At 37.6% G+C, this 27059-nt stretch overlaps 1 protein-coding gene across 1 annotated transcript in view; it reads right to left on the bottom strand.

Moving 5' to 3' along the window:
- LOC149216267 (uncharacterized) overlaps window positions 1-27059 on the bottom strand; it is a 181941-nt gene that overhangs the window by 69344 nt on the left and 85538 nt on the right. Inside the window, exons 14-15 of the mRNA XM_089392761.1 lie at window positions 5444-5524; window positions 5065-5166 (exon numbers count right to left, since the gene is read on the bottom strand). Coding sequence (XP_089248887.1) covers window positions 5065-5166; window positions 5444-5524 — 183 coding nt within the window. The remainder of the gene's footprint in view (window positions 1-5064; window positions 5167-5443; window positions 5525-27059) is intronic.

Here is a 27059-nt window from a genome sequence, read left to right as displayed (position 1 = left end):
TAATAATAATAATAATAATAATAATGATGATGGTTATGTAAAAATTGAGCAATTAAGATCGATTAAGGATAAGTTAAGTGATTTTCAATCATCTCTACTTGATTACCAATTAAAGCAAGGTGATTTACTATTTTTGGAAAGTCATGCTTGAAATGATAGACGACTTTCTATTTTTAGAAAGTCACTCTAAAATAGTCAGAAATGAGATTGTATTCAAGAAAATTCATCCCTTAGCTGCCAATTTTCAACATGGAAACCTTCACGATGTACCCAAAAACCTCATTAGGAGGCCATGGAAGAAAATGATTATAACCAAGCATAAGATACAAAGACAAGACGCCGAATAAAATAAAGTAATAATAATAATCAAGAAAAAAATATGAAGTACTTATCTTTTGATCTGAGTATTGTAGGGAATTGTCAACGTAATCAACATTTTTCACCCAAGTCAACCTTGTTCTCACTCACTAAAAGTGATTTCGAAAATAATGTGTCCTTCATTCACTCATTCTAGCAATTTATAATTCTTCCAAGGCTAAATACCATGGGTAATACCATGGGCCACTAATATTCCATGTGCCTAAGTTTACATTAAATAATTAAATCAATGTACTTTCCCTATGTAAAACTTAGGAATAATTAAAACTGCTGAAATAAGTAATTATTAAGCTATCTTTTGCATGCCTAGAAACAAAGGCCTATACAAAGACACATGTCCAAGCACAATTTTTAAAAAAGGGAGAGGTGAAGACATACATGTGGACGAAGCAAGTTCCTGTAGAGCAGGAGACTCATCTAGACTGAAGAGAAGGGAGGAAGAATTTTCTAGGAGGTCAAGCTCAAGATATCGAGAGAACAAGTAACTGAACCCAATGTTTTAAAAATCGGAACCAGTGACCGGACCGGTCCACTTAATGAACCGGGTTTCGAACCAAGACTAGTCAGGTCTAAACGAACCGGTTTAAAAAAAATACATTAAATAATTAATTTTTAATGAAAAAACTATTTTTAAGATTTAAAACGATGATTACAAGCCAACAGAAACAAAATATGCAAGGTTTGCTCATCTATATACCATGTAAAGGATAATATATCAAAATGGCATCGAGTGCAATACATATCCGCAACAAAATACATAATCAATGAGGCTCTAAATGGCCTCTAGAGTCTGAAAACAATGCTCTAAGTTATGGGGTCACTAAACTACTACAAGTCTGCATATCAATGATCAACAACATGATCACTCCTCATCATGATCAAACTTATCACCACTACTAGACAAGAGATCATCAACATGAGCTACATAGATAATATGGCTCTAAGTTTGAGAACTCCTAAAACTCCTCTACAACTTTAGTAGTAGTAGCAAAAATAGAAATCAAAACTACAAATCACTAATCAACATGGCCACTCATGAAACTCATCATTGATTCAATGCTACTAGAAATACATAAACATCATCAACAAGAGATACATAAACATCATCTAGCTCAAAGTCTTCAGACTTGGATTACTCAACCTTATAACATGATAGAAATTGAAAAGGTTTAACATGCCTAACCAATGATTTTGGTTTGAGTGAAGGGTTCATCTCCTCAACCTTATAATGTCATAGAAAAAGATTAGCAAGCCTAACCAGTTGTTTTCCTTGGGGTGAAGGGTACATTCTTGTTAAGGCCATGGTAGAGGAGTTCAACAATCAATACCACCAACATCAACAAAGTTCAACAATCAATGCCACCATGATCAAGGTTCTTAAAGGGCTTCATGCTTTTGATCAAATGCCAATCTCATCCCCTCATGCATGATAGAATCAAATGGAAACATTGCAAACCCCCAAACCATGAAATCCTGAAAACCATTAAGTCTGCTGGATTTTGAGTGAAACTAAAACTCTAGTTTCACCATATGAAAGCCAATGAGGTCGAAACCACTCTCAAACATCCCGAGTCATTTCATGGCAATGTTAAAATTTAAGTAAAAGGATGAACCCCAAATTTCTTGGAGGAAAATAACCCCAAATTTCTTGGAGGAAAATAACCCCAAATTTCCCTCAAAATAGCTTCAAAACTCACAAAAATGCATTATGTGGGGTTTATTGGTGCCCTGGCAATAAACCGGCCGATTTCGTCCTAAACCGGTCGGTTAGGAACGGTTAGGACCGGTTTGTGCACTTTTTGGTGAAATGGAGGGTCAAGCCGGGTTTTTCTGCCAGTTTGACCTAGTGGGAACCACAGAGGAAGTCAAGTTGTGGAGAGGTTGAATTATTCAATGACTCAATTTTTCTTGAGTGTGCAGAGGTCGTACGAGGAGGAAAGGAGAGGGTCGATTTGATTGTGCCAAGAAGTCGAGTTTCTCTAGGTCCAAATTCTTCAAGAAGCAAATTTTCTTGTGGGTTGGATTCCTTGGGTCGAGTTTTCAATGGGGGTCGAGTTGCATGTTCCAACAATGCATTTTTTTGTGTACTTTTCTTCATGGGTATAGGCCAAGATTTTCCGAAGGATTTTAATGAAGGAAAAATGTTAGGTGTGTATACTTATTCTTGTGATGTAATTGACATCTCTGATTTTATTTTTCCGCTATAAATATTTTTGTTTTAAAGGTTAAACACCAGTGATTTTATTTTCACAGCAATTCAGAATTTTATTTAATAATTTTCTGAGAACAAAAATTATTGAGGTATATATTTTTTATGTGTTTGTGTGTGTGTGTATATAATATATACACACACATGTTGTGTTGCAAGAAAATAAGAATGAAAAGTTAAAAATTTGTAGGTGGGTTTAGAAACAAATTAAAGGGTAATTTGTCTTCGTTTTCACTGGACTAATGTTTTCTAAACTTCCTATTAGTCCCATGCACCTCACGGTCACTTGGAAGTTTTCAAGAAGTTTATTTAAAACTTTGGTTCTTCTACATGGTGTCCCTACCTGAGAGGGTATCATTACTAGATTAGGACAAACTATCTCAATTCGAAATACTTATTACAAAAGAGGTTGTCCTCACTAGGGCAGAAAAAATGGATCAACAAAATGTTAAGCTACAATTATGAGATCATCTACAGGAAGGAAAAGGAGAACTTGGCGGTCAATGCCTTATCTAGGAAGTACAAGGAGGAAGGAACCCTATTTCCTTTACTTTTACTAGAGCCTGCTTGTATAAAATAGGTATGGCACGAATGGTTAGGTGATGCCTGGATTGTTCAACTTCAACTGCTCCAAACATAGGACCACACACACACATAAGGGATACAACCTAAAGGACTATGCATTACGGTATAAAAGGCATATCTTTTTGGTTCAAAACTTAACATTCAAATAAAGAGTGTTAATGGAATTACATTCCTCTTCCATAGGCAATCACTCAAGGTTTCAAAAAAACATATTAATGGATTAAGTGTTAGTTCTTTTTGGATGGAATGGACAATGAACTGCATACCTTTGTGGCAAAATGTGAAACATGCCAAAGGAACAAGGGTGAAACAACGAAGCCTCCAACAGTATTTTAGCCTTTACGAATTCCTACAACTATGTGGATTGAAATTTTCATGGATTTTATTTGTGGGCTTCCCTAAGAAAGAAACAAATCAATCATCATGGTGGCTGTGGATCACCTTTCTAACTATGCTCACTTTTTTTGCCTTACAAAACCCCTTTGAGGCCTCAAAAATTGCTTGAGTATTTATGGACGATGTTTATAAACTACATAGCATGCTTAATTCAATTGCATCAGAATGTGATACTATACTCATGAGCAATTTATGGTGGGTGTTGTTTAAATTACATGATACCCAACTGTAATGAGTATAGCTTATCATCCTCAAACAGATGGTCAAATAGAAGTGGTCAATAAGTGTCTAGATATTTATTTGAGATGCTTTGTCTCGAAAAGGCAAGCACAATGGATTTAGCAGCTACTCCTTACCAAACAGGAATACAATTCCACCTATCATGGTAGGGCTACAGGCGGACAACTTGCAACATAGGAGAAAAAATTTCTCCTAGGGTTACCCCTGTATCTAGATGGGTAACACAGACACCCCTCTTAAATGTGCCACTCAAATTCTCAACATCCTCTATGCTTCCCAAAAATTCCAATTTCTCTTGCTCATGAACAAAGAAGTCCCTTGGACATTTGATGGAGAATCACAAGGTAATCCTACTAGAGGTGGGGAGTAAGAAATTATACATATTTCTCCAAACAATACCATCTCCTTCAAAGCTGGAACTGGTCCTGTAACAAACAACCTCTATGAACTTATGGCACTCAAACTGGTTCTTCTGATGGCTCAATAAAAGAGTGACGCAAATTCAAATTTTTGGAGACTGACTTCTAGTCATTCAATGGATGAAAGGAAACTTCATCTTGAATAATTTCACCCTGCAACCACTATTTCTTGACATCAAGAATATGCAATCAGCCTTTACTCATCTTTCTTTTGCTCATGTCTACTGGGACAAAAACAATGAAGCAGACAGGCTTTCCAAAGGACCAGAGCTGCAAGTGGGCACTTGGAAAATCCTTGAATCCACTCAAGGACAATCTTCTTCTTATTTTCATGAAACCTGGTTTCACTTTCTCAGAGATTATGGAACAATAATTCTTGAAAATGCAATTTTCTGATTCTTTCTGGTAAGATTTGTATATGTATTTTAAGGAATACTGGAGCTTTAAAAAGATTAAGTTTATTTGTAAAGCATACAGGCTAGTACTAGCTAAATAAACAAATTTAAGAAGAAACAAAAAAAAATGAGACTATATGCAGAGAAGCAAGCTCTATTATCGCTGGAATATATTCAAACATTCCAAACATCTGGTGAAGACTGTTTGTCTTTTTGTATTTGGCCTCGTATGGTAATCTGGAATACTCCTCAGTATCTGCTATTGTAATTTTGTTACCTTCAATAAATTACTTGACTTTTTTCCTTCAGAAAATATTTTTTTTTAAATGCCAGGGACAGAAATCCATAGACAACAAGTTCGAAAAGACATTGCTTATTACAAATAACCATTATATCAAGGATTATTACAAACAACCATTATATCAAGGATAAAATGGGAAACCTGAAGCATATTTGCAGCATGCCTTTGTGCAGCTGCATCCTGCTCTGCAAATAGACGTGCATCCTCTGTAAGTCTTTGCTCCTGTTCTATTCGCATCATCACCTGGGTAATACAAAGATCAGTGTAAATATGCAATGTATTCAGTCAAAGGTGATATTACAATAGCATTGATAAAATTTTAAGCAATCCTTCTTCACTGGAGATGATGATAACAGCTGGAGATAAAAAAAATACTTTGTATTGAATCCTTGAATATGCATAACCCTCAATATAGCCAAAAGAAAATGACAACACATAACTTCTTTAGATAATGAGAAAAGAGGAAGAAAGAAACATTCTGTAATCAAATAGCATAAAATATCCAAAAACTGGGGAAAACCTGAAGCATGGCACGTTCCTGCTCCTCCTTCTCTACTACAACTTGCCGCAGGTTCTCTATCTCACATTCAACTTGCTCTAACTGAAAATAAAATCACAAATAATTCTTATGTACAGGTTTTTGAATACAGACAATCAGATCTAATTCAAAATATTATGTAATATACAAATGTTATCTTTTAAAAGGTAAGCAATGAATTAACAAATCACTTTCAATGGGATGATCAAACTACACACAGTTAAAATAACGATTTGTTCCCACACCCATTTATTTAATATATAATATTAAAACAGAAAATTATATAATGCCCAGTAATATGCAGGATAGTCACTTCAATGAATACTATACAAGAGTAATTAATAAAAGAAACTCATTGACTAAGCTTTCAAACCCTAGAGTCAATAAGCTTAGGAGTCAAATGGGAAAGATATTGATATGCAAACCTGATATAAGAACAAAACTAGAAGAAAGGCATAGAAGAAAACAGAAGAGAGAAGTATTCAAGTATGAGAAAAGATTGCCTGAACCATACACATATAGACACAAAACTATGTGGGATAGTATTCACATTTGACCACATCTTCAATAAAATACAATAAAGTGGGTGAATGATAGTACAAATATAAAACAGTACAAAACTGGATGGTACAAATATAACACATGTTCTCTACACTAAGTCTCATCAATTCCTCCCTGTTGAAATAAGATAAGATCAGATAATTTCAATGATGTCCAACAAATTACCAAAAAGTACATCAAGTATACCTACAATGTGAGAATACAAAAACAAATCCTAGATAAATCATAAAAGTGGAAAAAGATAAAAGGTTAGGTATTTAGCTAAAACCTAAATATCTAGCAAAGAGAAGGTATAAAAGACAGTGCAAGTGTGAGAAAGACACTCAAAAGCGTTTAACAAAAGAGGGGATGTAAAAGCCAACTAGAGCTAGAGCTGGAAACCACTGTAAAGGACGGCTAGCAGATTTCAATATATAGCCTCCTCATCGAAATCATCTGAAAGGTCCAATACACTGGTGGATGTTATCCTCAAAGGAATGATTGTGGTTTAGAGGGTATGGCTACATCATCTTTGGGGTAGTACAGAAGCAAGGAAGCCCAATGCTCCTAATATCCAAGGTTGTTGAGAAGACATTCGAATGGAAGTTTGACTACTCAAACAAATACTAGTACTGTGTTGGACAGGGAATCCCAACCAAACATTGGGCCCACCTAGAAAATGTTTGTTGTTTTGGTGCGGTACACCTTTTGTCCTTCAACAATCCATTATTGCTAGCAAGGAGTTCTATTGACATCCAAGGAAGAGGGGGATCAAGAGGAAACCCAAAGTCACAACGATCTAGAAACTAAATCATCTAGAAGATATAAACAAAAGTTCAGGTGCTAGAAAGATGCTCAAAAGAGTTGAAAAAAAAGGTGATGTAAAGGCCTACTAGAACTAGAGGTATAACCCATTGTTGAGGATGACTAAAGGATCCCAATACATACTCCTCATCAAAATCATATTAAAGGGCCAAATCATTAGTGGACGATATCTTTGCATGAGCGAAGAAAGCAGTAGGTTCATTTCCATTTGAGGGCTTGTCTCTCTCCATCATCCTAGTCTCCCCTTGAGTGCATCTAGCCAATAACTCATTGAAACCAGGTATCATGTCATTGTTGAGAATAGTGGTGACAAATACATCCCAAGGTCTTGAAAGACCTCCAAGCGCAATGAGAGTGAGCTCACTATCAACAATAACTTCTCCAATAGATAGGTCATTCTTGATTCGAGTTATTCTCATGAAGTAGGATTGGATAGACTCCCCTTGTTCATCTTGATATCATTTAACTTGTTCTTGAGAAAAAGGATTTGATTTGCATTGTTCACTTTGAATATCCCAACCAGCTTATCATACATCTCCTCAGATGTTGCCAAATTAAAAATATATGCAACCAAATGCTTTTGAATGGAGTCTGATAATTTTCTTTGCTTTGACCTCACATTTTCTATACTTCGTCTTCGCAGCAGTCGGTGCATTTGAAGAAGGCTCCACCACTTTTCCCTGCACATAGTCCAATACTTCATTCCTCCAAAGTCAGTTCCAAAGTCATCTTCCATGCATGATAGTTAGATTTTTCATTGAGCATGTCCTCAGACTTAAAGTAAGATGTAGAAGCCATTGAGACTTGTCCAATATATCTTTCTTAATGATTGTTTTTCTCTCTCTTGTTTGAGCATTGTCTTCACTTGGCCTCTGATACCATGTTAATTTTAATTAACAATGCTATGTTCTATACTTAGCACAATTACTGCAATGTTCCTTTAGCAACCCAATGACAATTTCCAATTTAGTTTTCCAATAGCAATCACATTGACAGTAACTGTAGATAGAACATGAACAATAAAACGCAGAAGACAAACCAAGACAAAAGGACACCAGGTTTGGCAAATGCCAGGGGAACCCCAAGATGAGGAAAACCCCTTGATCAATTCTTCTTATTATTATATCAAATGTTCAGCAGAGAGAAAAAGTACAAAAGTCAAAATTGACTTGTTAAATCACAGTCAAAACAACTCTATCAAAACTGCAGTCAATAGCAATCAAATTCTGCCCTAACCAGAAAGTCGAGAACGGTCAAACTTCTCCCAAAACAACTCGGTAAACCCACAATCAAACTAGGCCTCTTACGCTGGTCAAAGTCAGCCCAAAACAGTCCATAAATCAGCAATCAAACTTGTTCAAAGTCTAATCTTGAATTCTGCGGTCAACTCTGTGATCAGCGATGTGGTGAGCCTCGGTCAATGTGCCCAAAAAATCTCGATTCTTATGCCAATCAATGCAGCCTTCCAAAAACGAAATTCTGACCCAAAAATCACAATCAAACTTGGTCAAATATGTTAAAATTGGCAACTAGGGCCAAACTCCATGTGGGTCATCTTATTAATGGCAACTGATATTTTTCTTGGATCCCTCTCATAGAGAGGTGTAGGATTGATCTAAAGATCATCAAGGTCGACCAACAACCAAATAAACCCCTGATCTGCTCCACGTTTTTGTATAAATAAAGGTGCCTTGAATCACTTGAGAACACAACTCTCATGATCTCCCTCTCTCCACTTGTTTTGGGTTTGTCTTCTCTCAAGGAAGATGTAGTGGAGAGGTTCATCTAAAAAAGCCCTAAACGCAGTCATCTAGGAGAGCCCTAGTCGCAGTCTTGGAGGAGATCTGGCCGCAGATCTAAGAAGCCCTAGTTGCAGGCAATAGGAGTTCTAATGCGCAGTAAGGGAGCCCTATTCCGCAGCAAAGGGAAGGCTCTAATCCACAGCAAAGGGAGCCTTAATGCACAGCAAAGGGAAGGCCCTTATCTGTAGCTAATGGGAGCCCTAAACTACTATCAAGAGGAAGCCCTAAATTGTTGTCAAGAGGAGCACTGAGTCAAGGCCTTAGTTACTGCCACGTTTCATGTGGGGGAAACGTGGGCTAGTATGGCCTGAAACACGTTTCCAAGTCGTACAGCCACGTTTCAGCAATAAAGTGACTTTTTCAGTTTTTTTTAGATTTTTCATTTTTATTTTTTATTTCACTCCCTGCCAATTCAAGGGTGATAGAGAGAGCTATTGAAGATTGGAAATAAAACATTTTGAGTTGGGCAACCTAATGTTCAAGCTTATGGTGCTAATGTTGATATGCAATTCATGGTAATGTTAAATTCTTAAAGTAAAAGTGATATTATCCTTTATCTTTCATTTTCATTAAAAGTGACATTCTCCTTAAAAGTGACATTCTCCTTAAAAGTGACATTCTCTTAAATTTTTAACATTACCATGAAATGACTCGAGATGTTTGAGAGTGGTTTCGCCTTCATTGGAATTCATATGGAAAAAGTAGAATTTTAGATCTCACTCAAAATCCAAAAAACTTGTTTTTTTCTCAGGATTTCAGGATTGGCAGGATTGCAATGTTTCCATTGGATTTAATTAAGAGAACCAAGCCCTTTATGCAGGGGAGACTCCCATAATCAAGAGCAACTAGGGTACTAGGGTATGGAACTTGTATTTAATCAAGAGCACTAAGGTCGTTCGACTGTGCAAGAGGAGACTCCCAATCAAGCACGAGATAAGAAATTAGAAGTTTCTCCTGCCTGATTTTGGATATTGCTATTTTCATTATGTGATCATTCATGAGTAAATGTGATGTAAATTTAGAGACTTATAGTTTATGCATTGACATTGGACAATTTAATCATAATGTAATAAATTAGAATGTATCATGTATGCTTAATGATTGCACATATTTCTTAAATGACCTAGTGTGTGTGTGTGTATATATATATATATAGTGTTTCCTCGTTTCCAAAATTTGGGGGGGTCACGTTTTGTACCCGTACCCGTTTCAGAAACTCATACTCGTCTCCCTGTATCGTGCAACTTAGGACACCTATTATTGCTGGAATTTATGTCTAAGTATGGGCTATGCTTCATTATCAAATATATATCACAAGTAGATTTTTCTCAAAACAAAGAACATAATAGACATCTTTAATCATTACCTTCTTACCTCTTAGCTGGAATACACCATTTCCCTTTCCTCTAACCCTATATTATTCTCTACTATTCACCACAACAAAATGAGATTGAGATTTATACTCTACAAAATCAGCATACCAATCACTACCAAGAGTAAAATGTTTAAATGCCCCTAAATCAACATACCAATCAACCTTACCTCTCTTTAAATCCTTCTTTCTAGCCATGAACAGATGGAACTCTTCATCCTTCTTATGTTCAACAATATTAGCATGTTTCTTTCTAAATAGAGCATTGAAATAATGTTCTTGGTTGTGTTGTGATCCGACAACCACTTCCTTCAAACTTTGTCTATATGCCCTACTTTGCCACAACAAAAGCATTCAATTGCTTTACTACTTTCACCTCACTCAGAAGGGTTAACTCCATAATCCCCTTCATATGTTTTCTACCCTTTCTTTTAAATTTTGCTCCACATGCCACCTCAAAAGACTCACTAACACTGTTATTCCTAGACTGATTTGTCTATCTATCTTGCTAAAAGAGCTTAGTGCTCAACTACTCATATGTCAGATCTTTATCAATACTAGTAATGTTCAAGGTCTTAAAAAAATTGCATAAGAAGAAGGCAAACTATTTGAGGTTAATAATAACCACTACATCTTCTCCTTTCATTGTCCTTGCAATTGACTTCAATTCATCTCTAATATCCTTGATTTTTAGTAAATGGTCTAGCAAGGAGTCAAGTTCATCCATTTTAAGTGAGGATAATGTTAGTTTTGTAGCATCGGATAAGTGTTCTAGTCTCGATTTGTGCCAGAGAGGCTAAGAACACAAGATCTTCAAAACCCATAAAAGGTTTCCCAAGAAAAGCTTGTGAAACTCCTTAATTGAATTAATTAGTTATCATTTAAATTTTTCCTATGTCTAACTTAGGAAAATTGGTTAATTAATAGGAATTAATTAAGAAAATGTGAGAATGCTCTAGAAACTCACACAAATTGAGTTTGAGATGATCTTAGTTGTTGATGGGGGTTTAATCATGGCCGTTGGTAAGCCAATGAGAGATTATTAGAGCAAGAAGATATCGAAAGAGATAGACACATCAGGGGAGCGAATTCCTTGGCAGATCAACTATCCAACTGCAGAGATCAAACGGGGAAGAAGTGTTTGAGCCAAGAGTGAGATTGAGGGAGAAGCAACAGAGAACACTATTAGAGATTCCCAATAGTACAGCAGGGAGGCCAAAATATTTTTGCAAGGAGGACGAATAGTTAGTGCGAGTTCCTAGACACCTAATGCGAGTTTCCAAAAGAGGGTTTGCAATGTTGTCGGAAGTCAAATTGAGCTCCAAAAGGCCAAGCAAATTTCTTCTAGTGGCAGAAAGAGGACAAACGGCTCACTTGGAGCCAACTCGCAGGATGTACGAATTTCTCTAGCCAGAACATACACAGTTCCAATCCAATAGTGTGAATGGTTGGGAGGAAGTGCTGTTGGAGAGACATCGAGTTGATTACGGAGGGAGATAATTTATCTCCAAATTATTTTGTAAAGATTATTGTTGGAGGATAGCCAAATTAGCATCCAGATATTGTACTTAGATTTTGTTGCTTCATATAATAAAATAAACCCTCATCTACTGCACTGGTTTTCCCAGTTGGGTTATTCTGGGGACTTTTGTCCAAAAATATTGGTGTCATCTTTATTGTATTTGTATCTATTTTCTCAATTCTAGTTTTTTTTCCGCAGCAATTTTATTATGAAGAAATTGCAGTATGATTTATTTGTTAGTTGTCATAACAAATAAACTTCATAATTAATCAGTTAGAAGAATAAATTCCATTTGTTGCATTCCGAGGAATTTTCAAGGGTTATCAAAGCGATTTTGATTAGATCGGGAGATCAGTAGTGGGAGGGAGAAATTTTCGCAGTTCAGAGGGAGTTCTAAGCAAATTTCTTCCCAGACCTGTGAAGGCCACCAGTGTTTGCGAATTAGCAAAGACAAGGGTTCGATTTTCAGTTTACAGACAACAGAAAATTCAACCAACCTTAGTATTAGAGATTTGTAGGTGTGGGTGAGAAGATCAGTCAATTCATTGCGCAGATCTGGGCATAGTTGCTTTGCAGTAGGTATTGCAGCGGCAGATCAGCATTGGGTGGAAGAGAAAAGCACACACGGAAGAAACTTCCAGTTTACTCAATGGGTTTCCAGATACAGGTTTAGGAGGACAAATCATCTATTTCCAGAGAAGGACATCTAGAAGGTTGAGCGAGTAGCCTCAATGAACAATTGAAGGTAGTACATTGATTGAAGAAGGATTTTCGAAGGCAAGCAGAAGCAGATTTGCACATTCTGAGTTCAGGGATGGTCACAACAAGATTCTGTGATCAAGATAAGCTTGATGGAGCCTCTAATTATGGCATCTGGAAGAACAGGATGACCAACCTGCTAGATGAGAATGGTTTGAAGACATATGTAGAGTACACTGTACCGTACCTACATATCAACAACAGCTAGCAAACTATAACAAGGAGATGGCCAAAGCTAAGAGGTTGATTCTCGATGGAATTCAAGATCATATCGTTCCACATGTTGCAAATAAAAATATGACAAAGGAAATGTGGGATGCCATCGCAAAGCTTTATTAAGATACTTCCGACAACCAAAACATGCTTTTGAAGGAGAAGTTGAGGGCTACAAAAATGCACAAGGGTGAAGGCGTCACATCCATCTCTCCGGGATTCAAAGTGTCAGAGGTGAGCTAGCAGTCATTGGAGAAAAACCAGTAGATAGCGAGCTAGTCAAAACAGCTCTCGACGGTTTCATTATGGAGTGGCATACTTTTGTCCAAGTTATTTTTGGGTGAGATACGCTACCCAGTTGGGATCATCTATGGAGTGACTTCACTCAAGAGGAGATGTGACTTAGTCTCGTAAATGGTACTAGCAACAGCAACCGCAAGACACCCAAGGAAGAGAAGAATGAGGAAAGCGTCGTCCTTGCAACCAAAGGGAAGGTGAAGAAATGTCCCAATGGGAGGAGAGAAGAAGAAGAAGGATCTGCCAAAGATCAAATTCTCCTGGAGTGGTGAGTTTATTCATTACAGCATCTAGTGTCCCAAGAAAAAGGACAAGAAGGGAGAGCAACAGACAGCAACTTCGGCAGAAATAGATGATATGTCCTCTAGATTACAGGACGAATTCAGCTTGTACGCGGCAATACCTCCAAGAGAGCGGTGGGGAGACATTGAACTCTAGTACCCTGTTTGGGAAAGATCCAAGGAGGATAGCATCAGATAAGTGTCTGCCCATGGATCATTACCCTTGCTATAGGGGCCCACAATTTTTCAGTAGCAAGTGGATCAATGTTAAAGAGCGCATCCAGATCTTGAGGGACAGTTGCAAAGACTTTTGCAATCAAATATTAAGGGGTGCAGAACCAATCAAGGCGCAGATAGTTACTCAGTAGACAATGCAGATACTAGTAGCAGTCAGAGCTCATGAGACAATTCTAGAACCTGTATATGGATATAGTGGATCCATAGATTTGTTCTGAGTTGTAGTAGTTACAACAACAGCAACATGAGATTAGTTGCAGCGCAAGCAGTGTTGGTAGCTGTGCGGGATGGCAAAGTGTAGTATCAGCAACAACGCAAATGAGGGTGGTTCAACTACAGGGTTAGCAGATGATTAGAATATGCGTAGTAGTTTGGTGGACAATGACAGGTTGAAAAAATTGGCAATTGGGGCCAAATTCCACCTTAGGACAGCTCATATGATGGAGATGATTATTGCATTAGATTCCTCTTTTCGAGAGGTCCAATTTTGATATAAAGATTGTCTCATTCTGACAAACAAAAGTGGAATTTTGAGTTTATTCTCTCTCATGCACAAATTGTCCAGGTCAGCCTCAGTCTAATGTAGGCTCAAAAGCCCAATAGATGTGTCTCCTCACCCTAAACGAAGTGTATAAATAGGAGTGACCTCTCTCCACATTTGAACATCACTCATCACATCACATATCTCACTCTTTCCTCTCTTGATTGGTTCGTACTACTTGGAGGCAGCCTCTTTCTACTTCGCATGTGTGACAGAAGGACGAATTTTGGGATTGTTTGCTAGCCGAATTTCAGGAAAACCGAAGGCGTTGACCAAGGCTTTTTTTATCGGCGTTGACTTCATTTTTTAGGGAAGAAATTTGATCTTTGGAGGCCGCATTTATTGGCACTAGAATCGAGGTTATTGGGACAGTTTGACCAAGGTTGACTTCAGATTTGACCGCTGAAATTCAATAGTGTTTTCTCTCTCCTTTGACTAGGTTGACCAAATTATTTTGGGCTAACTTTGACTCTCTTGGAAGGCCGAATTGATCTGCTATTGACTGAGCTGCTTGGAGGACATTTTGGTGCTGCTTTGACTAGTGTTGACTTTCTAGTTAGGGCTGCAATTGAATGTTGTTGACTGTTGATTTTGATAGGGCTATTTTGGCAAGTAAATTTGATATTTGTACTCTCTCTTTGTGCTGAACTATTGAATAATATTAAGAAGATTTGATCAAAGGATGTTCCCCACATTGGGGTTTTTCCTTGGCATCCGCCAAATCTTGTGTCCTCTTGTCTTACCTTATCTTCTACACATGTTTTTATGTTTTATCTACATTTGCTATCAATGTGTTTAATTTAATGTGATTGCTACTGGAAATAATTGGAAATTGTCATTGGGTTGATAAGGAACATTGAAGTAAATTGTGCTAAACCATAGAACATACCATTGTTATCTAAAATCAACATGGTATCAGAGCTCAAGTGAAGACAAAGCCCAAGGAAGAGTGAGGAAAAGCAATCACTAAGGGAAGTTGTTGGACAAGAACTTGGAACTAGTCCCAATGACGACTACATCTTACTTCAAATCCAAGGACAAGCTTACAAACAAATTTGCCTATCATGCATGGAAGATGTCTCTAGATTTGACTTTGGAAGAAAATAATGCCATAGATTATGTCAAAGGAAGAGTATTGGAGCCTCCTTCAAATGCATCCGCAGCTACACAAAGTACAAGAAATGTGAGGTTAAAGCTAAGAAAATTATTGTTGATTCTATTCACACGCCTTTGGTTGCCTATATTTCTGATTTGGAAACATCTAAGGATGTATGACAAGTTGAAGCATAACAACTGATAGCTCGTTGACTTGAATGTAAAAATACACAAGAGGTATTTTGAGTTAATAATTTATTATATATAAAATGTATAAGTGATGTTTGTTACAATGAGGACTCGCATATATATACCTAAACAGGTGTTCTTTCGTAACTGGGCATGTCTTTTAGACATGCCTTTTCACTTAACTTAATGACTATTCAACCTAATCAATATTTGATTATTTACTATTTACATTTATTTTATTTATTTTAGTTGTTATGAATATAATTCATAACATAGCCCCTTCCTTAGGAAGCTTTGTCCTCAAAGCTTTAATGCTATGGATTTCCTTCACTTAGTGGTATATAATCGAGCCATCCTCTTGTCATGTAGCTCATCAATATTATTCCCTTGGATATTTTTTTAACCCTAATTTTTTTTGTTAACTCTAATTTTTTTAATTTTTAATTCTAATTTTTTTTCTATATATATATATATATATATATATATATATTATAATTCTATTTTTTTCAATTTTTTTCAAATAATATATATACCTATTATTTGTTTTTTTAATAATAATTTAATTAATTAAAATGTATTAATTATTTAAATTATAATTATAATATATATATATGAGCTGAAAACAAATCGTACGGACAGCAGATTCAGGTGTGCGAACCGAACCAAACGGTGGCTTACACGTTGGCGATTTAAACGACGCGACATACGGATCGAATCAATCAACATGAGACGTGACGTATGGAAAACTCGACCGGTAGGAATTTACGCAGAATGATCATCCGGAATTTGGTGTCAAAAGGTCACCTGGTCAACGAATTTACTGTTTCTAAATTGCAGTGGATGCGGCAGCATCGGACATTGACTATTTGTGAATCGCAATGGATGAGGCAGCGTCGGACAACAAAGTTCAAGAATCTGGCAGCTAGAAGTCGTCATGATTTCGCATTAATATAATTAAGGTAATCACAGTATTTCATGGGACGCTTGTTGGGATAAGTGTGGTCTCTTCCTGTAATCTGACCGATGATCCATTCCAGTTGACACTTTATCCCCGCGATCTGGCAGAAGCTTTAACATAGTTGACATTAGAACTACCAATGTCACTTAAAGCATTCATATTATCAGCGCTTTCCTCTTCAGCAGCAGATTCTGGCAAAGGGTTTTGCTGCGATTTCCAGCAACTTACGCAACCCATGCACATGCGTGGAGTAACATAATCTTCAAGTTTTTCAAGACTCAGGCTTGGACTTGTAGTCAGAGCAGGGGGTTGCTTCTACTTCTTTACTTTCTGAGAGGGCGGATTTCGACGGTTAGGTTTCTGAAAATTGCTGCTCTCTTTTGGCGAATCTGCAATGACTAATTTCCCTTTGGAAATTGGTGCCTTGTACTACCCTGCATTGCACCTTTTCGCGTCACAAGGGCTTTAGAGCTCTATCCCCGAATTTCGGGGTCATTGTTGGTACCTCAACATTCTCATTTAGTTGGCTAACTTTGAGCTGAACATCATGATCCACATACATATTTTTGGAATTTTCAGCAAACCAACAGTTTAGGAACCCTGAAATTTTGGATTGGGGGGATTGGGTCCCCTTGATTTTCTTATATCTACTTTCCAATTTTACTGTTGGATCAACAGTAGTTTTATAAGGATCTGCCTTGCACAACTTACAGATAATGGCAATATACAATGGATCCCATGTATTATATTTTATAAGCTGAAGATCAGATTTACTAGGTGTCTGTGCAGTCACTTTTGAGCTTTTTGTGGGTGTCTGCGCACTCACTTCTGAGCTTTTTAATATCTTGGAACTCACATCAGAAGGTGTGGTCCTTTTCCTCTTACACAAGGTTGATTGCTCCTCAATTTTCTCTAAACCAACTTCTATTTTAACTTCTTGTTGTACATTTCTTAATCCATTGGTTTCTTGAGAAACCTGTAGAACATCAACATGATCAGGATTTTCTTGAGAAGCTTGTACAACATCAACATGATCATGATTTCCTTGAGAAACTTGTACAACATGACTATGATCAATATTTTCTTGAGAAAAATCCCCAGCAGCTTCTTTGAATGGAGAAGTTCTAGTAATTCTAAGGTTTGATAAAAACCCTAAAACCAGCTGCCATGCAGGTTTTCCCTTCCAAAATTCACCATTTTCCTGTTGAATCCTATCAAGAATTTCATCTCCAATTTTATCCATATCTTCATCTTTAGGGCATTTTTCCCTTTTAAAAACCTCAGCAATATGAATCTTAACATTGTCCCAGTTGATCAGACTCTTAGGATCTGCTTTGTTTTTGGAAAGAATCTCAAAAAAATCCAATGATCCAGCAATTGGGTTGCAGGTGCTCGAGTCCTCAATCAAATCCAAACTATCTACAATGCATTGCAGCTTACAAATTCTACCCTTAACAGACCTCCCATCAATACCTTCAATATCAAGATCTTGCGTTTGAATTGCATGTGGGAAAAGTTTAGAATCAGAATTTTGTTGTTGTGTGACAGCCAACGTTTTTCCATTGGAGGTCCACGGGATTTCTGGGGACTTTGTAAGCTCATTATGATTCAAATGAAAAACAAGATAAGCAATTTCTTTTTTTTTCATATTTCCAATTGGATTCGGATTTTGAGTGGTCTTCTTCTCTAGTTTTCATATGCCCACTTTGATTATCCTTCTCATCACAATTGTTGTTGAGATCAGTTTCGTCTTCATCATTATCAACATTTGGATTGAATTCTTCTTCTTTTTCTTCTTCCGCATTTCCCTCTTCATCATCTTGATCTGCATTAGCTCCATCTTCAACATTATAATTATCTAATGCTTCACCTTGTTTCATTCCTTCACTATTGCTATCGTCTTCCTCTGCATAACTTTTCTTTAGACATGCTGAAACTTTTGCACATGATTTTTCTAATCGCTGAAATGCTTCTTGAATTTTACTAAACTGCTCAACGCATTCAGGACGTGAACGTAATGGCACATTGTGCGGCAAACAACGTTCAAAGACCCACATGATTATATTGTGTGCCATGGCTCTGATACCATTGAAGCATAAAAACTGATAACTTGTTGACTTGAATATACAAATACACAAGAGGTATTTTGAATTAATAATTTATTATATTTAAAATGTATAAGTGATGTTTGTCTTTTAGACATGCCTTTTCACTTAACTTAATGACTATTTAACCTAATCAATATTTGATTATTTACTATTTACATTTATTTTATTTATTTTAGTTGTTATAAATTATATTCACAACACAAGTTGGTTGGGATGTTCAAAGTAAATAATGCAAATCAAGTTCTCTTTCTTAAGAACAAGTTGAAAGACATCAAGATGGATAGAGGAGCATCCATCCAATCCTACTTCATGAGGATTATCGAGATCAAGAATGATGTCCTATATATTGGAGAAGTCATTGGTGACAAGGAGCTCACTCTTATTGCATTTGGAGGCCTTACAAGAGAACGGGATGTGTTCAACACTACCATCCTCAACAATGACAGGATTTCGGGATTTGATGAATTATTGGCTAGATGTACTCAAGAAGAAACAAGGATGATAGAAAGAGACAAGTCATCCAATGGAAGCAATCCTACCACCTTCTTTGCTCATGCTAAGAGGAAGAACAATGCTAGTTCAAGAAGACAAGGTCAAGGGTTCAAGTTGGGATTCAAGGAAGGAAGAAAAGGAAGATGCTTCAATTGTAAAAGGTTTGGCCACTTCGCTAGAGAGTGTCCTCACAAGAAGGATACTCCAAGAGATGATGGCAGCAAAATAACAACAACTTCAAAGGCAATGGCAATCAAAGGAACAACATGTTCAACAGCAAAGGAAATATGAATGCTCCTGCTGCTCGAAATGGAAATTGTCTTCCTCCCAAGAAGTCGAGAAACTCCAAGTACGAAGAAGTTAATGTTGGTGAAAAGCAAAAAAGAATTTTATCTTATTTCTACCCTCACCGCCGCCTCTCAACCGGATACATTAGATCATTAGTTGATTGATAGTGGTGCCTCAAGGAACTTCACTAGGTACAAAGAGGCTCTCTCAAACTTGATTGAAAAGAAGACAAATATGAAGATTATACTTGGGGATAATGCCACTTACCCTGTGAAAGGAATTGGGATTGTTACTCCTCACTTAAATCAAGGTCAAACCCTTCATTTACAAGAAGTATTATATGTACCTGAGCTGAAAAATAATCCGGTCTCTATTTTCTGCGAAGGAAGATAAAGGTTTCAAGGTGACATTCATTGATCGGAAAGTTCGTGTTTGGCAAAGGAACCCAAAAGATGCATTCGCTCTTGGATTCAGGGTTGAAGGTCTCTATCAAGTTGGAGGAAGTCTGTTGGGAGCAATGACTTGTGATACTTTTCTTCAATCTGAATTATGGCACCGGAGATTTGCTCACCTTCATTTCAAAGCCTTACCTGATGTAAGGAAGATGGTCACAAATATGCCCGAATTCAACTTAGATCATGAAGGTGTTTGTCAGGATTGTAAAGCTGGAAAACATACAAGAGGGGCATTCCCCTCAAGTGAAACTCAAACTACTGATATTCTTCAATTGGTCCATTCTGATCTATTAGGTATGTTCCCTGTTACATCTTTGGGTGGATATTCATATTATGCAATTTTTGTGGATGATTTCTCTCGCAAAACATGGATCTATTTATTAAAGAAGAAGGAAAGAGTGTTCAATGGTTATGCTCTTTCAAAGCCTTTGTCGAGAACCAAATAGGGAAGAAGATCAAAATATTGAGGACCTATAATGGGACCAAATATGAGTCAAATGAATTCAATGACTATTATAGAGAAGTTGATATCAAGAGGGAGACCACTACTGCATATACTCTTGAACAAAATTGTGTTGCCAAAAGGAAGAATCTAACTATCATAAAAGCCACCTGTGCCATGCTTCATGACCAAGGTCTACCGAAGTTCTTATGGGGAGAAGCTTCCAACACCGTTGTGTATTTTCAAAATAGATGCTCACATCAAGCATTGGACTTCAAGACACCCGAAGAAGTTTTCACCAGAAAGACACTTGATGTTTCTCATTTTAGAATTTTGGTTGTCCTGTATATTTTCATGTGTCGAAAGAGAAAAGAAACAAACTAGATGTGCATCTGGGAAGAAATGAACGTTTGTGGGCAACACTGAAACTTCGAAGGCATATAGAATCTCTGTGCCTGGTCAAAGGGAAGTGGAAATAAGTCATGATGTCACTTTCGATGAAGATTCTACCTTACGAAAGTCTAAGATCTTCCTATCCCTAGAAAGGACAATAATGATGATGATGCAGGAAAGAAGGATGAGCCTCTGACTAATGATTTGATGCCCGATGTAAGGTCCGATGGATGCCATTGATCCACCTCCTAGTGAGCCTTCTACTTCAAGAAAAAGACCTTTGTGACTCAAAGATACTCTTGAAGATGTTGAGAAACATATTGCACTGAGGGGGACATTGTGTGAAAGAAAGAAGTCGAGCAGGTACCAAGGCTACTTAGCTGCCATGAGTACAATTATACAATTTGAGCCTTGTACATTCGAAGAAATCGTGAAACACCAAGTTTGGAAGGATGCGATGAACAAGGAGTATGAGTCGATCATGAAGAATGATGTTTGGGATGTGGTTCCTAGACCTAAGGACAAGTCAGTGGTCACTTCAAAATGGCTCTACAAGATCAAACATGGACCTGATGGGAGTGCTGAAAAGTTCAAGGCCAGATTTGTTGCTCGAGGCTTCTCTCAAAAGGAAGGAGTATACTACGATGAGATATTTACACCGGTTGCCTGATATACCACCATCCATTCAATCATAGCCCTTGTTGCCTCGCAAGGATGGATCCTTCACCAAATGGATGTCAAAACTACCTTATTGCATGGCTCGCTTAAGGAGGAAGTTTATGTAGAACAACTCGAGCGGTTCGAAGTTCAAGATCATAAGACACATGTATGCAAGTTGAAGAAATCCCTCTATGGGTTGAAGCAAGCCCCTAGGACTTGGTATGAGAGGATTGATAGCTATCTTATGAAGCTGAGATTTACAAGAAGCGATGTTGATCCAAAGGTTGAAAAGGACAAGCCCCTCATTCTGGTCCTTTATGTGGATGATCTCTTTCTGAGGGAGTTGGCTTCTAAATTCGAAATGAAGGACCTAGGAATTATGCACTACTTCCTAGGACTAGTGGTCTGGAAAAAGCCAGGTGATATTTTCCTTTCTCAAGGAAAATACATTGTGAATCTACTTGAGAGACGTGCGATGGTGGATTGCAAGTTCGTATCTACTCCGATGGAACTCATCTTCAAGAAGCTATGTGGAAGTGTTGTTGGACCGGATTAGCGAACCCTTCCGAGTATTGTCAACCTGTGGGGCCCTAACATTCTTGGTCAAATCACGTCCTAACATATGCTTCGTTGTGAACACATTGAGTCAATTTATGGTCGAGCCTCATCACATTCATTGGATTGCTGCTAAGAATCTCTTGAGATATCTCCGGGGAACAATCCTCTATGGACTAAGATACACTATCAGGAACTTGAGACTACATGGATATTCAGATGTTGACTAGGTGGGCAGTGTAGTGGATCATAAGAGCACGTCTAGGTGTTGCCTCTTTGGGGTCTGCTTCAATATCATGGATGAGCAGGAAGCAAAAATCGATTGTTTTAAGCACCGCCGAGTCTAAATACATTACTGCAAGTACGGCCTGTTGTGAAGTTGTTTGGTTGAGGAAGCTCTTCAGTGAGTTCTTTCAGCACATGCTAGATACCACCGTGATATTTTGCGACAACCATAGTGGGATCCACCTATCATAGAATCTCGTGTTCCACAACCGCTCCAAGCACATTGATATCAGGTACCACATTATCTGGGATATGGTACAACAGGGAGCAATAAGGCTCCAACACATTAGAACAGATCAAGAGAGACTTGGAGTCGTGGAACAACCCTCCTATAAGCATCCCGTATGAGTTCGACACTAAGCTCTGGAAGCTCCTAGGGGCTTGAGGTACTTCTTGGAGCTATGAGCGACCATAGGGTGGGTGGTTCACCTTCCCCTAGTGGTGTGCTAGATACTGGGTGAGTGGTTCACCTTCCCCTGTGATACCCGATGATGGTTGAATGCGTGTAGGGTGAGTGGTTCACCTTCCCCTACCAATGCAGAAGATGTATGTAGGGTGAGTGGTTCACCTTCCCTTACGATTGACATATGCATAGGATAAGTGGTTCACCTTCTCCTATGGCATATGAGTAGGATGAGTGGTTCACCTTCTCCTATGGCATATGAGCAGGATGAGTGGTTCACCTTCTCCTGTTGATGCCCCAACACACATCCTACCCATAGAGTCTGGGACTCATGGGAAGTACCTCTCATCTGGCCAATGAGTTGGGAAAATATGGTTAGGGACCATAGCACTACTGATGGACGCATCGTGTACTATCGTACTCCCTATGACTAGGATGCATGGTGTTCAACAACTTGATCTAGGATCAAGGACTGACTTTTGTCAGTGGAGAGTGATATGATCTTATGACTCACTCTCGATCACTTCTTCTTCATTATTACTTCATGGTTCAGCAAAGCAAAGCAGGGAAGTGATGACAGGATGGCATGATGATGTCAGATGGATTGGCAGGTGGAATTCTCCCTAGTTGAGAGGGAGTGTTAAAATTGGCAACTAGGGCCAAATTCCACCTTAGGACAGCTCATATGATGGAGATGATTATTGCATTGGATTCCTCTTTTCGAGAGGTCCAATTTTGATATAAAGATCATCTCATTCTGGCAAGCAAAAGTGGAATTTTGAATTTATTCTCTCTCATGCACAAATTGTCAAGGTCGGCCTCAATCTAAATAGGCTCAAAAGCCCAATAGATGTGTCTCCTCACCCTCAACGAAGTGTATAAATAGGAGTGACCTCTCTCTTCATTTGGACATCACATCACACATCTCTCTCTCTCCTCTCTTGATTGGTTCATATAGCTTGGAGGCAGCCTCTTTCTACTTCGCATGTGCGACAAGAGGATGAATTTTTGGGATTGTTTGTTGGCCAAATTTCTGGAAAACAGACCAGCATTGACCGGGGCTTTCTTACCAGGGTTGACTTTGTTTGTTAGGGTAGAAATTCGATCTTTGGAGGCTGCATTTATTGGCACAAGAATCGATGTGATTGGGACAGTTTTACCAAGGTTGACTTCAGTATTGACTTCAGATTTGACGTAGGAAATTACAACAATGTTTTCTCTCTCCTTTGACTGGGTTGACCAAACTGTTTTGGGCTGACTTTGACTCTCTTGGAAGGCCGAATTGATCTGTTGTTGACTGAGCTGCTTGGAGGACATTTTGGTGTTTCTTTGACCAGTGTTGACTTTCTATTTAAGGTTGCAATTGATTGTTGATTTCGACAATTCTGTTTTGGGCAAGTAAATTTGATATTTGTACTCTCTCTCTCTGTTGAAATATTGAATAATAATAAGAAGATTTGATCAAAGGGTTTTCCCCACATTGGGGTTTTTCCCTGGCATCCGCCAAATCTTGTGTCCTCTTGTCTTGGCTTGTCTTTTGCACATGTTTTTATGTTCTATCTGCATTTACTATCAATGTGTTTAAGTTAATGTGATTGCTACTAGAAATAATTGGAAATTTTCATTGGGCTGATAAGGAACATTGAAGTAAATTGTGCTAAAGCATAGAACATACCATTGTTATCTAAAATTAACACAGGTTGCCACAACTGTCAGACATCAACAGCGTGAGGGAAGATGTTATGAGAGAAGATAGTAGAACACCTTCCTCGCTAAGATGGAGTGTTAGTTTTTGTACCATTGGATAGGTGTTCTAGTCTTGATTTCTGTCAGAGGAGCTAAGAACAAGAGACCTTCAAAAACCAGAAAAGGCTTTGCAAGGTAAGTTTGCAAAATGCCTTAATCATTTAAATTTTTCCTAAGTCTAACTTAGGAAAACTGGTAAACTAATAGGAATTAATTAAGGAAAGGTGAGAATGCTTTAGAAACTCACACGTATTGAGATTGAGATGATCTTATCATTGATGGGGATCTAATCATGGTTGTTCATGAGCCAACGAGAGATTATAAGAGCAAGACGATGAGGATGGAGAAAGAGTCAAAGACACATCAGGAAAGCGAGTTCCTTGGCAAATGCAACTATCCAATTGCAGAGATCAAGTAGGGAAGAATAGTTGAAGCTAGAAGGAAAGCGGTAGTGAGATTGGAGAGCAACAGCAGAGTATTCTAGTAGAGATTCCCGACAGCAGACCAGCAGAACAAGAAGGTCAAAAAGCTAGTGCGAGTTGCCGGAAGAGGGTTTGTAGTGTTGTCAAAGGTTAGATCGAGCTCCAAAAGGCCAAGCGAATTCCTTCCAGTGGCTGAAGGAGGAAATACAGCTCACTTGGAGCCAGCTAGCAAGTTGTACGAATTTCTCAAGCCATATCGTACGCATTTCCAGTCTAGTAGTGTGAATTATAGGGAGGAAGAGCAATTGGAAACAGGTTGAATTGTTTGCAGAGGGAGATAATTTATCTCCAAATTATTTTGTTGAGATTATTGTTGGAGGATAGCCAGATTGGAATCCAGATATTGTACTCAAATTTTGTTGTTACATATAATAGAATAAACCCTCATTTGTTGCATCGTTTTTCCCAGATGGGTTTTTTCGGGGAATTTTGTCCAAAAACAATGGTGTCATTTTTATTGTGTGTGCATCCATTTTCTCAGTTCTAGATTATTTTCCGCAATGTTTTTATTGGGAAGAATTGCAATTTGATTTATTCGTTATTTGTCGTAACAAATAAACTGCATAATCAGTTAGAAGAATAAATTCAAGTTGTTGCATTTCAAGGAATTTTCACATATAACATATGTGAAAGTGTTCCTAAGTGACAAATGCATCATTACTATCTTGAAATTTGGAAAGCATCTCATTTGTCACCAATAGCTTGAACAACATCATAGCCTCTCGATTCTTTGCATCACACTTTTCTTGGACATCTACACTAATTTCAGCTTGGATCTCTTTTCCTAATACAAATTTGTCCAAACATCTGTATTCAAATATGGCAATCTTATGTTTTCATGATTTCAAATCCTAAACATTAATTTTTTCATTTCCATCCAACATTATATGAGACAAACTAGCCAACTTTCTAGGGTCCAAAATACACCAAACAAATCTAAATTTATTATCATGACTTAGTGATTTCCAATCCTTGCCATGCACTAAACCAAGAATGTTTGGCGTAACTATTACATCTATTCTGATTAGATTTACTATAAATAAATATGTTTTCCAAACTTCCACATAATTTCAAATTATGGAAATAATAAACATAGAAACTATCTTGCCAATCGCATTATTCTCCCATAGTATGGTTTTGGAAATTGGTATAAATCCATACGGCACTACAAATTTGCACAGCAGCTTCTTAAAAAAAATTACGATGCAACTCAAACTCTAGCTCCTAATCACAATTCAATAGCTCAATTCCACAAGAGGCACCTTCACTTTGTTTCACAGTTGATCACACTACAATGGCTTATGAAACCCTCATATGATGGCCACTTGCTATTTGAAATAAATACGACAAGTCTCTCTATATACATAGACTAAGTGGATCTATATACATGTCAACCTTCATGAACAAATTTGACTATGACCATCTTTGATGGATATTATTATATGCCATAGATATCAATTTTATGGTGCCATTTCGCTTTTCAAACTCTATAGCAAAATTGGGATCTTTTTTAACATAAATCTCTAACAATGTAGCTTGATTTCATGACCCATTCTTTTATTTTAATAAAAAACATACCTTCGACTATATATCTCTCATCAACTTCCTTGACCTGGATTCAGCTTCACTTTGCTTCTTTCAAATTTTTGTCCAATGTGTGTAAGTAATCCCTCAATGCTTTCTTCGGTGACAACAGTGCCTCAGACCCTTCACCCATTTCCTCGGATTTTACTCTTCATCATGACTCTAATACCATGCATGTTTTACACAAAAGCTAGGATAGAAATATACACATAAAAACAAGAGAGTGGATTCATTCACTCATTAGATGATGCAATGTCTCATTGCATAGTAGTAGGAAAGCAGTATGTTACATTACTCTAAAAATCCTAACTAATAACCATTATTTTAATTAATATATTAATTGCCTCATTAGTACATCACTTTATTAGTGACTTTATTATCAGTGTATCTCTTAGTGCTAATACACCCAAGTTCTGTTATAACCTATTAACCATTATCTCCAACATGTCACATTACTCTTCTCTACTCCACTCATAAAACAGACAAAATACTATTGTTATGAAGTGATGTGTTCATCCTTCCAAGAGCAGCTTCCTCCAACAATGTCAAACCTTGAACCAAGATAATTGTGCTGAGGGTAAGTGCTTACATGATAACTCATTCCAAGCACATTTCTCCAAGTAACTAACTCAAGTATTGCACCCCACATGTGCCAAAGTCAACAAAGCACATGCCCGCATATGACAACTCACCTACTCCATATATACTACTCATAAAACAGACAAAATACTATTGTTATGAAGTGATGTGTTCATCCTTCCAAGAGCAGCTTCCTCCAACAATGTCAAACCTTGAACCAAGATAATTGTGCTGAGGGTAAGTGCTTACATGATAACTCATTCCAAGCACATTTCTCCAAGTAACTAACTCAAGTATTGCACCCCACATGTGCCAAAGTCAACAAAGCACATGCCCGCATATGACAACTCACCTACTCCATATATACTTTTATACACCGACTAACTAGTGCACCTTCCTTGTCCCAAGTATCCAAGTGCCAAAAACAGATGAAAAGGTGCCCTAAGACAATTCGCCTTCATAAGACTCTCTCCCATTGATGCATTCCTCGCATAG

Source organism: Pinus tabuliformis, chromosome 1_1, assembly GCF_031772625.1.
Source record: "Pinus tabuliformis cultivar Carrire ecotype Pingquan chromosome 1_1, CPIR1, whole genome shotgun sequence".
Classification (NCBI taxonomy): Eukaryota; Viridiplantae; Streptophyta; class Pinopsida; order Pinales; family Pinaceae; genus Pinus; species Pinus tabuliformis.
The sequence above is the reverse complement of the archived record's forward strand: the minus strand, read 5'-3'. Positions and strand labels throughout refer to the sequence as shown.